The sequence below is a fragment of the Ambystoma mexicanum genome, chromosome 4q (genome assembly GCF_040938575.1).
Source record: "Ambystoma mexicanum isolate Mex_15411 chromosome 4q, UKY_AmexF1_1, whole genome shotgun sequence".
NCBI classification, from domain to species: domain Eukaryota; kingdom Metazoa; phylum Chordata; class Amphibia; order Caudata; family Ambystomatidae; genus Ambystoma; species Ambystoma mexicanum.
The window spans coordinates 106,771,889-106,784,580 of record NC_090928.1 but is presented as its reverse complement, the minus strand read 5'-3'; the positions used below and the strand labels follow the sequence as shown (position 1 = coordinate 106,784,580).

Here is a 12,692-nt window from a genome sequence, read left to right as displayed (position 1 = left end):
CATGTTCATGCTATTGCCAAAGTGAAAACTATTGGCCCTCCTTTTGGACAGTAACTTTCAATTAATAAAAACTAGGTGCTCGGGTGAGCACCTTCCTACCAATTTCTACAGGTCAGACGGCCATGGATGCTTGAACTGGAAAGATTTTCATAGAGCGCAATGCAGCCAATAGGGTACTCACTTCAACTTTGGATAACTACCACTCCTGCTCACAAAACAAGTTATTTGAAAATCATTATAGGCCCTAAACCCTCTTAAAAACATACTCCTTGCTCCTCCTTCCAGGTCAACAACTTACATAAAATTCTTTCTTGCAAAATGACATTAGCTTTCAAACTACTACAAAAGCCCTGTTCATCAACCATAGGGTTAATTCCACTGGTTGCCTTAAGAGGAAAAACAGATGCCAGACCAGTGCCTCCAAAAGAAAAAAAAATAAATGTAAAAATTCAGAAAACAGCACAAGCTCCTCCCCATCAAAGAAAGTGAGCAAGAAAGCACACAACCTAAGGTATAGTCATAATGTGCTCACATTAAAACCCATGACTGCCCAAATTTCTCCTACATATGCCAAAGAAGGCTGCATCTTTCCCAGTGATGGCTCACAGTTCTGTAATTAACCCAACACCCCATACATCCAATCCAACAGAATGAGGATAGCTTTTAAGTTAACAATATTGATATATACAATTCCTATTTTGAAAAATCCAAAATTATTTAAGATATTGTGTTGCTTTCCTCCTTAGTTTTGTCAATTTAAGGACACAAATTGCAGACCAGGAAAACCATGTTACAAGAATGAAATCGTGTTTTGATCTGTGTGCAAGTCCAACCTGTAAGCAAGAGGCAGTGCAATCTCTGCTTTGCAATCTGTGGCTAAGTGATTGCATTGCACTATTTCACTCAATTTATTTCGACAGGCACATTTCTGTATTTTTTTAAACAATATTGCCAAGGGAATGTTAAATGCAGGTATATGACTGTCTCTGGACTCTTGTATATTTACGTATAGGAGGTTGGAGGAAGTGCCATGCCCTGTATCCATTCCGTCACAATTTTGTCACCTTGCATTGATTTAAAGTGAAAAAATAATGTGAACAGGGTCATTAATAAAAGGAATGCTGCGTCAAATTCAATCTAGCCAGAGACTCCTTGCCATTATTGAAGACTTCACAGGAGCACACTGTGGTGTAGCAGACCACTGCCTGTGCCTGAAAGGACCATTGTGCTTCACATGTGTGCATTCATTCTGTACTAAATTGGTCGCAGGCTATAGATATGTTAGGGCCCAGTTACCAATTGCTGCCAGTGCATACTGTGTAGCACATTCAAACCCCATTTTTGATTAGTGCACTGCACTACTCAAGGGTAATGACATCAGCAAAGACAAAGGCCCTTTGAATAGACTACATAGCATGTTAGCATTTTAGTTGAAGCTTTTTTCTCCACCCCCGCCAATGCATTTGCACTTGGTCAAGAGGTGGTCTCCCAATCTGTCAAACCACTCATAACATCCGCTCTGCATACATACTGGCTTAAGTCATACCCACAACATGGCACTGCACTCTTCAGTTAAAAATACCTTTGCTAAGATAAAAATAAGTTTTAGGGCAACTGGAGCACGCACCATGTATGTATGATATTGTTTACTCTACACTGAAGTGAACTGAAATAGAATTTGCAAGCCTACCGTTTCTGCGAGAATGGTCCTGTACTGATCACATTCTGCCTGTAAAGTGCTGTGAGCTTCTTCCGCCTCTCGTAACTGGGACGACAGATCCTACAAGCAAGCAAACGTAGAGTTCAAACCCATAAAGAAAATTCAAGCAAGACAAAGAATAAAGGGAGAAACCACCTGTAGACAGATATGCGCATAGTACCATCACACAATTGTAGGATCTTGTACGTCCGGGTTAAGATGGATTTCTAGAATCTACCCTGGCGGACAGCTTTTAGGAGGACTCCCAAGTTATGATGACCCGGGAGAGCTCTGGGAGGTTGGCCAAAACCCAATCAAGGTACGTGGCTGAGCAGACTAGGCTTATCTCAGGAGAGTGAGAGTGGGCCCAGACACCCTCAATAAATTCACACAGTATGGCGCACAATAATTCAATTTAGACAGTCTTGTATAAAAATACACTTATTTATTATAAGCCTTCTAAACACACTGGAAACTGAATCTAACCGGTAGTATCGCAAAACACTACGAAACAAAAATATACAGAGCCTCATTACACGGTAGGCGGTAAGGGTTTACCGGTACCGGTAAATCCTTACCGCCTTACTACGAGGTCCCTTTGCGGGTTGGGGATTTTAACGCCTGCTTTTTGCAGGCGTTAAAAACCAACCCGCAAAGGGACCCAGGGAGCTAATTACGGTACCGCAATTTGCGGTGCCGTAATTAGCGCCTTCACCATTCCCATTATGCCCTATGGGGAAAAAATGGGGAAGGGCAATGGTGGAAGGGGGAATTACCGCCCCCCAAACCTTGGAATGGGGCGGTAATTCCCCTTTCCACCAAGGTGGTGCCGGTATTTTACCGGCATGAACCATGGCGCTGATTGCGCCATGGTTCACCGCCTACCGTGTAATGAGGCCCACAGTCACCGTAGCTTAAACTATACATCAGATTACTATATTAGCAAAGCTGGTAAGTATTTTATATGAAGTAAATGATCACAAGACGCCACATAAATTTGGTGGTATCCCACCGGTAAATCTGGCAGGATACCAACAAACAGTAATACCGTTACCGGCACTTCACTTGGTCTGCCGGAATTACCGGCGGATTTTAAGTGCCATGGAGTGTTTTAGGATTTTATGGGGGAGTAATCTGTATTACCAGCACAGAAGTTCCACTTCAATTTGAATGAAAATTCTTCTTGTGCAACCTATGCAGCGCCTTCAATACAATTTGTCAGGATGCTTCTTTTAAACGGGGGTTGCTTTTCCTGAGCTCAAATGGCACTGTGAAAGCAGGCTCCTTTGCCTCAGTCTACTATTACTTCAACTACATTTAACTAAAAATGTAGTGACAACATTATAGACAACTACATTTCGGCTGCAACTTGCTTTAAAAATGTATTCAGCCACTTTATACAAGACTCCTCAACCCCTACAGGTTGGCAAGGCACTCATCTCTGTTTTGTAAGAAAGGGCAGCCTCTTTTACTTTCCTTTCAGTCTTGCAGCTACCACACAAATCTGTCTGAGCTCCTGGACAGCTTCTGTCTCTGCTTTTCCAGTCTCAGCTTCACAGATTCTCGATTAATTTTTCAAACAAACAGCCAGCTCCCTTTCCCAGCTATAGATTCACCTTTGTGTCCAGTAGTTAATCCAAAACTGTACTACCACTCTTCCAGCCTTTGATATCCCTGTCACCCTTGTATCAGGGGACCCAGGGTTTACAACAGCTTCAACAACTCCAAAACCACAGTGTTCATTTCTTAATTGGGCTGGTTTAACCTTGGGAATGCTGTGTCTAAAAGGCTTGGGTAATGCTTGTCTTTTCCATGACTTCAACAATTATAAACAAAGTTTGTTCTGGAGCGTGCTTGCGGCGCGACTGTGCGGTCGCATCACTGATGGCCTCTGTGCAAAGCCAGAGTTCGCAGCAAAAACTCCCGTTCCCACCGGTAGTGAAGGAGGGGGCGACAGGCGGTGATGCAGACGGCGCACCAGGCCTGGGCACCGAAGCAGTAATAAGCCAGAGTGAGGAGTTATTGCAGGCATGGCAGTTTTCCAAGATGGCACCTACCCACTGAGGAAGATAGCCTTCCATTGCCCGACCTGCTCCTCCCAGAGTCCCGCGGAGCGGCAGTGGGGCTACAGCGACAGACAGCTCATCTTCCCTGTGATCAGGGAGCGTCTCCTGCACACAGTCTTGGAGCGGGTGATGCCGGCTCCTCAGACTTGGGAGGCTCGGGGATCCAGCCAGCAGCACCATCTAGCTGTGGAGTCCCCTAGTGGCCGGAATGCGGGAGAAACCCTCCGGGAGAACTGCGCTTATCGCGCGCCATAGCAGTGAGTCAGCACCATGATTGCAGAGTTAGGTGGATATCAGATTAACGCTGCCGGTTGGTCTGCAGGATTGGGGGAGAAATTGATAGTCGAGCCCAACGAAAAGCATTGGAGAGGGAGCAGTGACTGGAGGTGTGCCTGATGCAATCTTGTCCTCGCTGGTCCTCCGGATCGCAGGGTGCAACGGCCTGGGAGGAGGGAGTCCTGGGGAAGTGGGGAGCTCCTGCTCTTCACCATCTAGCCCTGGTGGTGCTGGGGCGGATTGGACCCCAGGGCTGTCGCCTGGGTAAACACAGCTGGACAACCACCGAAAGCCCAGTGGAGGGATCACTGTGGTGCAGGTACTGCTATATAGCCATGTCCAAGCAGCAGAAGTCACAAAAGACTGCCCTGATGTGGCAGCCACAGGATAGAGAGAAGAAGGTGGGGGCAGCGAAGGCTCAGGCTCAGGCTCAGTCTCCAGACCGTACGCTGCACAATTAGCCACAAAGGATGATTATACTCTCCATGACCAAAATCAAGGCAGAATTTCGAAATTGAATGGCAGTGCTTTCAACAAAGATGGATTGTTTGGATCATCAAGTCCCGGAGTCTGAGCGAAGGCTTGGGGAAGTGGAGGACCAGATGGTGGACCATTCATCAACGATAGAGATGCAGCACAGGATCCAGGCACAAGAAGAGAGAAGCAAAACCACGGAAAATAAGCAGGAGGTTATGGAAAACACAGCTTGCACACACAACCTAAGACTCAAAGGGGTGCCCTCCTCGGTCTCAGATCAATCATTGGTCGAATATATAGGTGACTTTTTCCAGACCCTTCTGCCGCACTTAGCAAGTCGATGCTGCTTTTGGACCGCACTCGTAGGCTACTAACCTGCAGGAGTTTGTCCTCGGATGCCCCGCCAGATGCCATAAGGCAAGTTCACTTTTTTACCGCAAAAGGAGAAATCCAGATGGCTAGCCATTCACGAGATGGAATAACTTTCCAGAGGACCTTTTTGCAAGTATTTACAGACCTGGCTGCGACGACAGTACAGAAGAGGTGGTCACTCAGACCACTGACTATTTCTGCAAGATCAAAACGTCGGTACCGATGGCTGTTCCCCCTCGACCCTGCAGTTCACGCTGGATATGAGAGTCGCAGGATTGGCTCCCTGGAAGAAGCAGAGTAGATTCTGATGGGGTAGGAGGGGCCTAGAAAAGGAGGAGGGGCAGTTAACAAAACCTTGCACATACCCTGGGAAAGACGTTCCTAAACCAAGATGCACTACATGGGCAAAGGTGACCAAAGGAAGGAAGCCCGGAAAGCCCCTTCCATAGACCTGACCAATGCCCAGCGGCCTTTAAGCGAGGTTCCCCTGCCCGGTAACCATCTAATGAGGAGCCGGCATCGTGCAGTACTTAAGTTACACAGGGACTCTGGCATCACATGGTCCATGCACGGCCACACGTGCAATGTCACTACAAAGCCACTGGGGCCTAATGCTCACGTTTTTGTTCAGTTGGCCCTCGACTGATGCCCCGTAGCCCATCGGAAGCTGAATTTCATATCTCTCTCAGCGTAAGAGGCCTGAACTCACAGATGAAACGTCAATAATCTACAGCGCCTGAAAGATTTGAAAAGCTCAGTGGTATTTTTACAGGAGATTCATCTGGTCCCAGTTGACTTTGTCCCCCTGCAGAGCAGAATCTTCCCAAGCCAGTTCCATGCCTCCAGCGGCTCGAAAAAAAAAGGGTTCTGCAATCCTCTTGGCCAGTGGGACCTTGTTTATGGAACTGGAAACCTTGCATGACCCAGAGGGCAGCAACACTGGGGTTAAGGGGCTGCTCGATGGTCAACTGTACACTCTGATCTCAGTATACACCCCCAAGGAGGGGCAAGAAACCTTCCTGCAAGAGCTGGAATCCACACGTCTCCCCTTTCTAGCAGGTCAGATAATTACGGGAGAATTCAATGGGGTCCCTGATCCTCATTGATCCAACGTCAAGAGACTTTAAAATCGCCTTGTGCCTGCTCCATTTCTTCGGTGCTTTTGGGGTGGTCGACACCTGGAGGGTGCTGCATCTGGGTGAAAGTGACTTTTCCTTTTTCTCACTCATGTCCCCTGCACTTCTTTCCGAATGTACCTTCTTAGCTACTCCTCAGCTTATTGCATATTTCGATGGAGTAACTATCGAACCTAGAATATTGTCGGACCACACTCCGGTTCTCCTAGGCATCCGTATCTGTGACCCTGCCCCTCGTCCCTGGCCTTCCCCCTCCCTTCCACACCCCCACACACACCCTGGGGCACCCACTACCCAATTCTAAATGACATGGCTCTTAGGGATGGGATAGCAAAAGCTATTTATGATCATTTCAGAGAGAATCCCACCAAACTCACATCAACGGCAGTCACATGGGATGCTATGAAACAGTAGTAAGGGGACAACTCCTAGCACACACTGCTGCTTACCGGCAGTGTAAACTGGGGATGCGAACCTGTTGGGGAGAATTCTCAGAAATGTGCCTATTCCCTTCTACCTTAGAGACCCCAAGCAACTTTGTTGTATTTTGAGGACTTTAATTTTTAACCTGGAGAGAGCGAGACCCTTTTCCCCTCTCTCTCATGTCTTTTAATGTGATTTTGAACTCTGTTTCTTTTGTTTGTGGAGTCTGACAAACTCCATAGGCATCATCTATTTACATTGTGTCACAGAGCACCTTCAGTGCAGTGGCACAGTGAAGTCCTAGATTTCCCAAGGTTTAAAAACCTTCTCTTGGATGAACTACTGTTTCCAAGAGCAGTGGAGTGAAATTGACTTCACTTATATTGTAACTTTCTAGACCCAGCACACACTATTTTACAATTACTTATTATCCCCTTTGTCTAGCTTCTCATAACATTTTTAGGTTACTCTTTCCTAAATTAATGGCTGGTGGCAGTGGTTTACTTTTAACTACTGTGGTGTGCTTTTACTGCAAGCTGCGTTCAGAGCTGTAGTAAAGTACCCAAGGGTGCAATTTTTGTCAAAATGGCCCTGGTCGTCTTTTTTTGCCATTTCTTTGTGGAAAGGTCCTTCTTGAAATTTACTCTGCGCGCCAAGGCAGGTTTGGTCCCTTTGTTAATTTTGTCTTTGGCGGGATTCATGCGTAAAGTCTGCCTCTGGCCCAGGGTGTCTGGCAGGGCAGGAAGCGAGGGAAGTGCCCGAAACTCCCTGTGCTTAGTCTACAAGGAAGCAGGAATGCACTCTTAGGTGATTGGCCGGCTGGCTGTCCGGCAAGGACAGCCACCCTTGCTGGGCGACTGACAGCTGGGCTGGAATGGATAGGAGAAACCTGCATAAAAGGCTTTTAGGCTTGGATGGCAGAGTTGACCACTGGATGAAGGAATCCAAAGAAGAACTTGAAGAGGATGCCTGCTGTAACTCCTGGACCGTTGGTGTGCCTGGTGAAGCCCTGCTGCAATGCTGAAACTCAATTTAGTTTTGACTGGAGAAGCCCTGCAAGGACGACTTCTCCCCTTGAGTTGGGACCAATCAGCTACAAAGTAAGCCACCTGGAAATCCTCTCGGAGCTGGTTGAAATTCCACTGTAGTTGCTGCTGGAACCGAATAGCCAGGTAGAGGAACACCAGATCGTGTGCGTTGATTTTAAGATGGCCAAGAGCTCCAGGAAGATCATCCGGACTCCAAGGAAGCAGGACTGACCGAGCCGGAGCCACCTCAACAGAGTGCTGGACCCCAGATGCAAGGAAAGCCCATCTCGACAGCCAGGAACCGCAGTGTTGCTATCAGCGGTAGACACAAGGAGCTGAAACGCCGAAGTGCCACTTGTTTGAGGCTTGCCGGTTGCGGTCGGTGACCATCCCATTGCAGTGCAGGAGTCCCCTGAAGTCCTCCCTCCTGTCCACACGACTGAGGTCCAGGAACACCAGGATCTGCAGAGCTGCACAGGAACAGAAGCCATCTGCTGCACTTTTCTTCAACCTAAAGATACTGTACAGTCTAAGAGAACTTGCCTCTGGTCGTGTAACTGCACGTGTCCTCAGAGACTTGTCTTGGTTACATCTTTAAAGTTGCTAACAGCATATTTACCTCACAAGCCTAATCGGCTACACTATTCTTAGAGAGGCGTAGCTCCTCCCTACTGATGAGGTCCAACCAGACCGAAACACGTGTCTGGGGATGCTGTTGGTACTCTTGTTCAGAGGAGAATTGCCTAGCATTTCGGTGCTGGACTGCCCCAGGGCAGGACAAAGACTGATATGTTTAGGATATTTCTGCTCTGTGAAGGATAGTGAGCTAAAGACTCTGGGTAAGTCTCTCGTAACCAGGACTAATGTCTGGCAGAGGGACTCCCAGGACCCCCCTTGTTAATTTGCCTACTTTGATTTCTTCTTATTCTACAAAGACTTCTAAAACATTGTGCAAGACTTTCTTACCTGCAAGAAGTGCTTCAGTTCACCTTTACTTTCGCTAACTTAACATTGGCTGTCCTGGCTTCCTGAATGGCTCTTCTCTCCTCTGCTTATGTGTTGTCTTACTTCCAGAAAGGCGTTAACTGACTTTGCATTGGGGGGTTATTTTAAAAGTACTTACCTGCTTAAGAATAATTGTGTGAATACTTGTCTTATACCTTTTCTTTTGACAATCCTCTCAATAATATTATAAATTGAACAGTGATCTATTATTGTCCCCAGCACCCTAACTATTGAAGTCACCTGAGGGGGTAGGTAGCGTCTGTGGGCCATCCCAAAAGGGTATTTACTGATTTAGAAAACTAAGAGTGTGTATCTAGAAGTATATTTGCGTGTTGCTTTATATTGCCCCCTTCTGAGGGAGGCTTACTCTGACTGTTTAATAATTGCTTAATCAAGAAACCTTGTGTGTGAGCTTATTTAAATACTGGTCACTGTGAATCTTTGTAACTCCCCTACAGCTCACATTGACCCCTCTTGAGATAAGCCTGGATGCTCAACACACCAACAACCTGTGTAGTACAGACTTATACCAAAGGTTGGGTTCCTATTGCCAGGGGGTCAGGGTTGTTGTAGTGCACCCAAAGGCATACAATCTTGCCTAACAAGGTCTTCAAGGGCTGAGACTGTTTGTGAAAAGAGACTTATCCAAGGAAGAACCTGATACTTGCAAGGGAGCCTTCAGCTCATGCTGGGAAAGCTCGAGCATGTGCTGTGCCCAGGAGTGCCACCTTAACCCGTGCTTAAAACTTGGGGAAAGGAGACCCCTGGCTAACCCCATCCTGACTTATTTGAGAACACTGCTTTCTTTATTGAAAACCCAATCCCATAGTCTTTCTATATTAATTGTAAGGACTGTCTATAGTTTTTTGTTTTTGCATAGGGCCTTTTACTTTGACCAGACGCCACAAGGACTGCCTTATTTTTCATTTGATGGTCGAAACTTCTTCCCATCTTAGATTTAGGTTAGATTAGTTGTTTTTCCAACCCGCCTACTGTTTAATAAACACCCTTTAATCATATTCACTTGTCTCTTTCCTGTTGCCACCATGAGTTCCTTACAGCAGTTACATTTGTAACAACGTTAGAAAGGTAAAAGACAAGGTTAGCGTATTATCAGTGACCTGCGGTTTTTAACAGTTCATACAGAAATACATTTACTCTGCAAACACCTACAGTAAAGTCACTTAAAGGGAGGAAAATGGTTAGTTGGTGTAACATTAGCCTGGTTCAAGGTTCTAAAGAGCGTTTCTTCGCACAGCAAGTCTTTTAGGTCCAAAATTGCAACCCTACTTAAAGGCCGTTTGGAGAGAGCCCCAAAGTCCTGACAAACAACAGAAAACAAAGCGTTCCTGTGGATTTCTTCCTGTTTCTAGTGCTATTGAAGCAGCAAGTTATCAACAAACAAGGGAGACCTTAAAACGGACTCGAGAAGGGGACACAAGCAGCGGCTTGGGTCTGAGGTAAAAGGGGGTTGCCCTGGACACCTCTACTTGCACTCCAACGCTCGGAGCAACTTCTTGGAATCCAGTAAGCAATGCCTTTTTCCCCACAGTACCTTAGGTTAGAAGAAAATGTTTGTGCTGGATGCTCTGCGATGTTGCTGCTCTGGACCCGACCTCCGGATTCGTTGGTCTGATGGTTGAAGGGAGGACAATGGACAGAATCTCTCAGCAGCAGCCTCGAGGAAGGACCTTTAGCACGACTTTCAACAACTTCTTAGTTCACTCTGCAGTTTTGGTGCCTTTTCTGCAGCACCAACAAAGGACACTGATCGTCCGGTCAATCTTCTTCGCTTCCTGCAGTCCCACACTCCGGTGAGGGGGTCTGGGTGAGTTGTATCGGATCACTGGAGTGTCCTTATGGGTTTAGCAAAGATTTGGATGATTTGGCCTTTCCATGATGATGCAATCGAAATGGGCAGCAGATCTCTTGGTATTAGGATTCCACAGCTCTGGAAACTCCTAGGACCTCGGGAGATGGCTCAATTCAAAGTTAGTCTTGGGACTGGTTGTTCCCACCAGCCAAAAGGGAAGGAGCCGACCTTTTCGGGGCTCCTCTGGCACACAGAAATTTGGGGTCAGGACAGCAGTGGTCACTTCACAGTGTTGCAAAGGGTCTGCAGGCGTCTCTGGTCGTCTTCTTCAGTTACTTCAGCCTCCAGTGGTCAACTTGCTTTTCACTACAGATGCCTCACCTTTTATACAGTTCCAGCACACTCCTCTGCAATCTCGCTCAGTAATTTACAGGACAGCCAGACCCCCAGTGGGAGCTGTTCTTATTCAGGCACTCTGGCAGACAAATGACAGGGGAGTGGAAAACTCATCACCCACTTCTTGCCTGCCCAGACACTCTGGAGTCGCTAAAGGCAAAACGGTAGAAGGGCTAACAAAGAAAAACCACGCTAGTAATGGCGAAAAAAGAAGGGAAGCACGGTCATAGCTTGCAGTATAAAAACTACACAATAGTTGGTAAAACACAGCCACTGCCACCAGCCATAATTAGGAGTTTGTCTATGTGACTAAAAAGTCACATGAGCTGAGAGAAGGGGCATACTAGGTATCCAGTTGGCACTCCACTGAAGGTGGTGTGTGCCAAGCTCTCAGACTATAGAGTTTTGGGTGAGATACTAAGTATCTCTCCATCCTTAAGAACGGTAGTTACTTGAGGATATAGAAAAAGGAGTCTTAAAGGAGGACCCTAAGTGTCCTCAGCAACATTGCCCATAAGGAGCTGTGTGCTGCAGTAGTAAAAAAAACAGATGCCTTTAAGAGCTATGGAGCAGGCAGACTCCATAGTACAGGTAAAATACAAATAGACTTCCAAAATAAAGAGCCCATAAGAATGCAGGAGTGTAAAAAGGCTCCACTCATTCAGGATATAAAGAAAAAGGCCCAGAAGTCCAGCAAAAAGTGCTGGGGGTCTCACTAGAAGAGGGGATGAAGCATAAAAAAGATAAATCTCCCTAACAGAAATAAACTACACTAAATCTGCAGCCCTGGGGGTGGGACTAACCACACGAGAGCTACTCTCTTTACAACCGATCTGCCCAATTACTTGGAGCAAGAAATCCATAGAATACCTGGTGGTCCATATCACAGCTTTCCCAGGTGAGTTGTATGCAGCCAATTTCCCTCCCCTCTTCAAGGAATTGGAAGCAGACCTTGAAAGGAGGTCCGTCCAGGAGATTTCATTGATGGGACGGATCACGGCTTGTAAAATTAATCTCCTCCCTCGATTCCTCTACTTCTGCTCGACCATACTGGTAGAGATTCCACAGAAACCTGTCTCACGCCTGCAACAAAATGTTTTCCAGTACATATGGCAAAGGAAAAAAAGCTAGGATACCCAAGAGGGTCTAGCCAACCCAATTACATGGCTTACAGGAAAACAGTAAAAATATAACAACAAAAGTGGTGGATGGAAGGTCTTATATGAATCAATCGCATTGCTTTGGACAACCTTCCACGCCACCGTTTTTTAGCCCATATGTGCCATTGCAAAAGGGGTCCAGCCATATGCAAATTAGTCCGGTACTGCTACCAATGGTAGCAACCCAGCCCGAACTGCTAGGCCAGGTCCCTTCTGCACGGAAATACAAGCAACCCCAGACACCTTCTGTGGTAGCGTAATGCTGTACTGCTATGTATTCATTATTCATGAGCATGTGAATCCATGCCAAACCCCATGCTGGAGAAGGAACAAGTTACTTACCTGTAACTATTGTTCTCCATGGGTCTGGCATGGATTCACATGCATACCCTCCCTCGTCGCCACTGCGGCTCTTCTTGGTCATACTGACTTTAACGTGCTTAGCAAATCTGAAGATGGCTGCCAGAGGAGGGGCTTAGGGAGAGGGCAGTCATTCGATGGGGGCAGTATGACCCAGAGACAGGGATTGGTTTAGAGAATACAGTTTGTAAGTGAAAGTCAAGCTGTTTTTTCTTTTACCAAGGATTCCCAGCCTGGCGACGAGGAATATTCATGAGCATCTGAGCGAAAAGACCACATTTCCATCATCCCTTTTGGTATACTTTTGGCATTGGGGAGGATATCTCTTTTTAGAGAGGCAAAAGACTTGTTCTTCAAATATGGTACTTTGTTGGGTTATACCTAGAGTTTATCTTTCCATCTCTAGCAGGAGTTTGAGATATTTTAAATTGACAATAAGCCAATTTCTCCTTTAACCCAGTGGCAAGAGTATCCCTCTCCA

General features: G+C 46.5%; 1 protein-coding gene across 10 annotated transcripts in view; it reads right to left on the bottom strand.

The window, feature by feature from the left end:
- RRBP1 (ribosome binding protein 1) overlaps positions 1 to 12,692 on the bottom strand; it is a 441,849-nt gene that overhangs the window by 81,333 nt on the left and 347,824 nt on the right. For all 10 annotated transcript variants that reach the window (XM_069607556.1, XM_069607549.1, XM_069607553.1 and 7 more), the window contains one exon: positions 1,691 to 1,780. In XM_069607556.1, the coding sequence (XP_069463657.1) occupies positions 1,691 to 1,780 (90 nt within the window). The remainder of the gene's footprint in view (positions 1 to 1,690; positions 1,781 to 12,692) is intronic.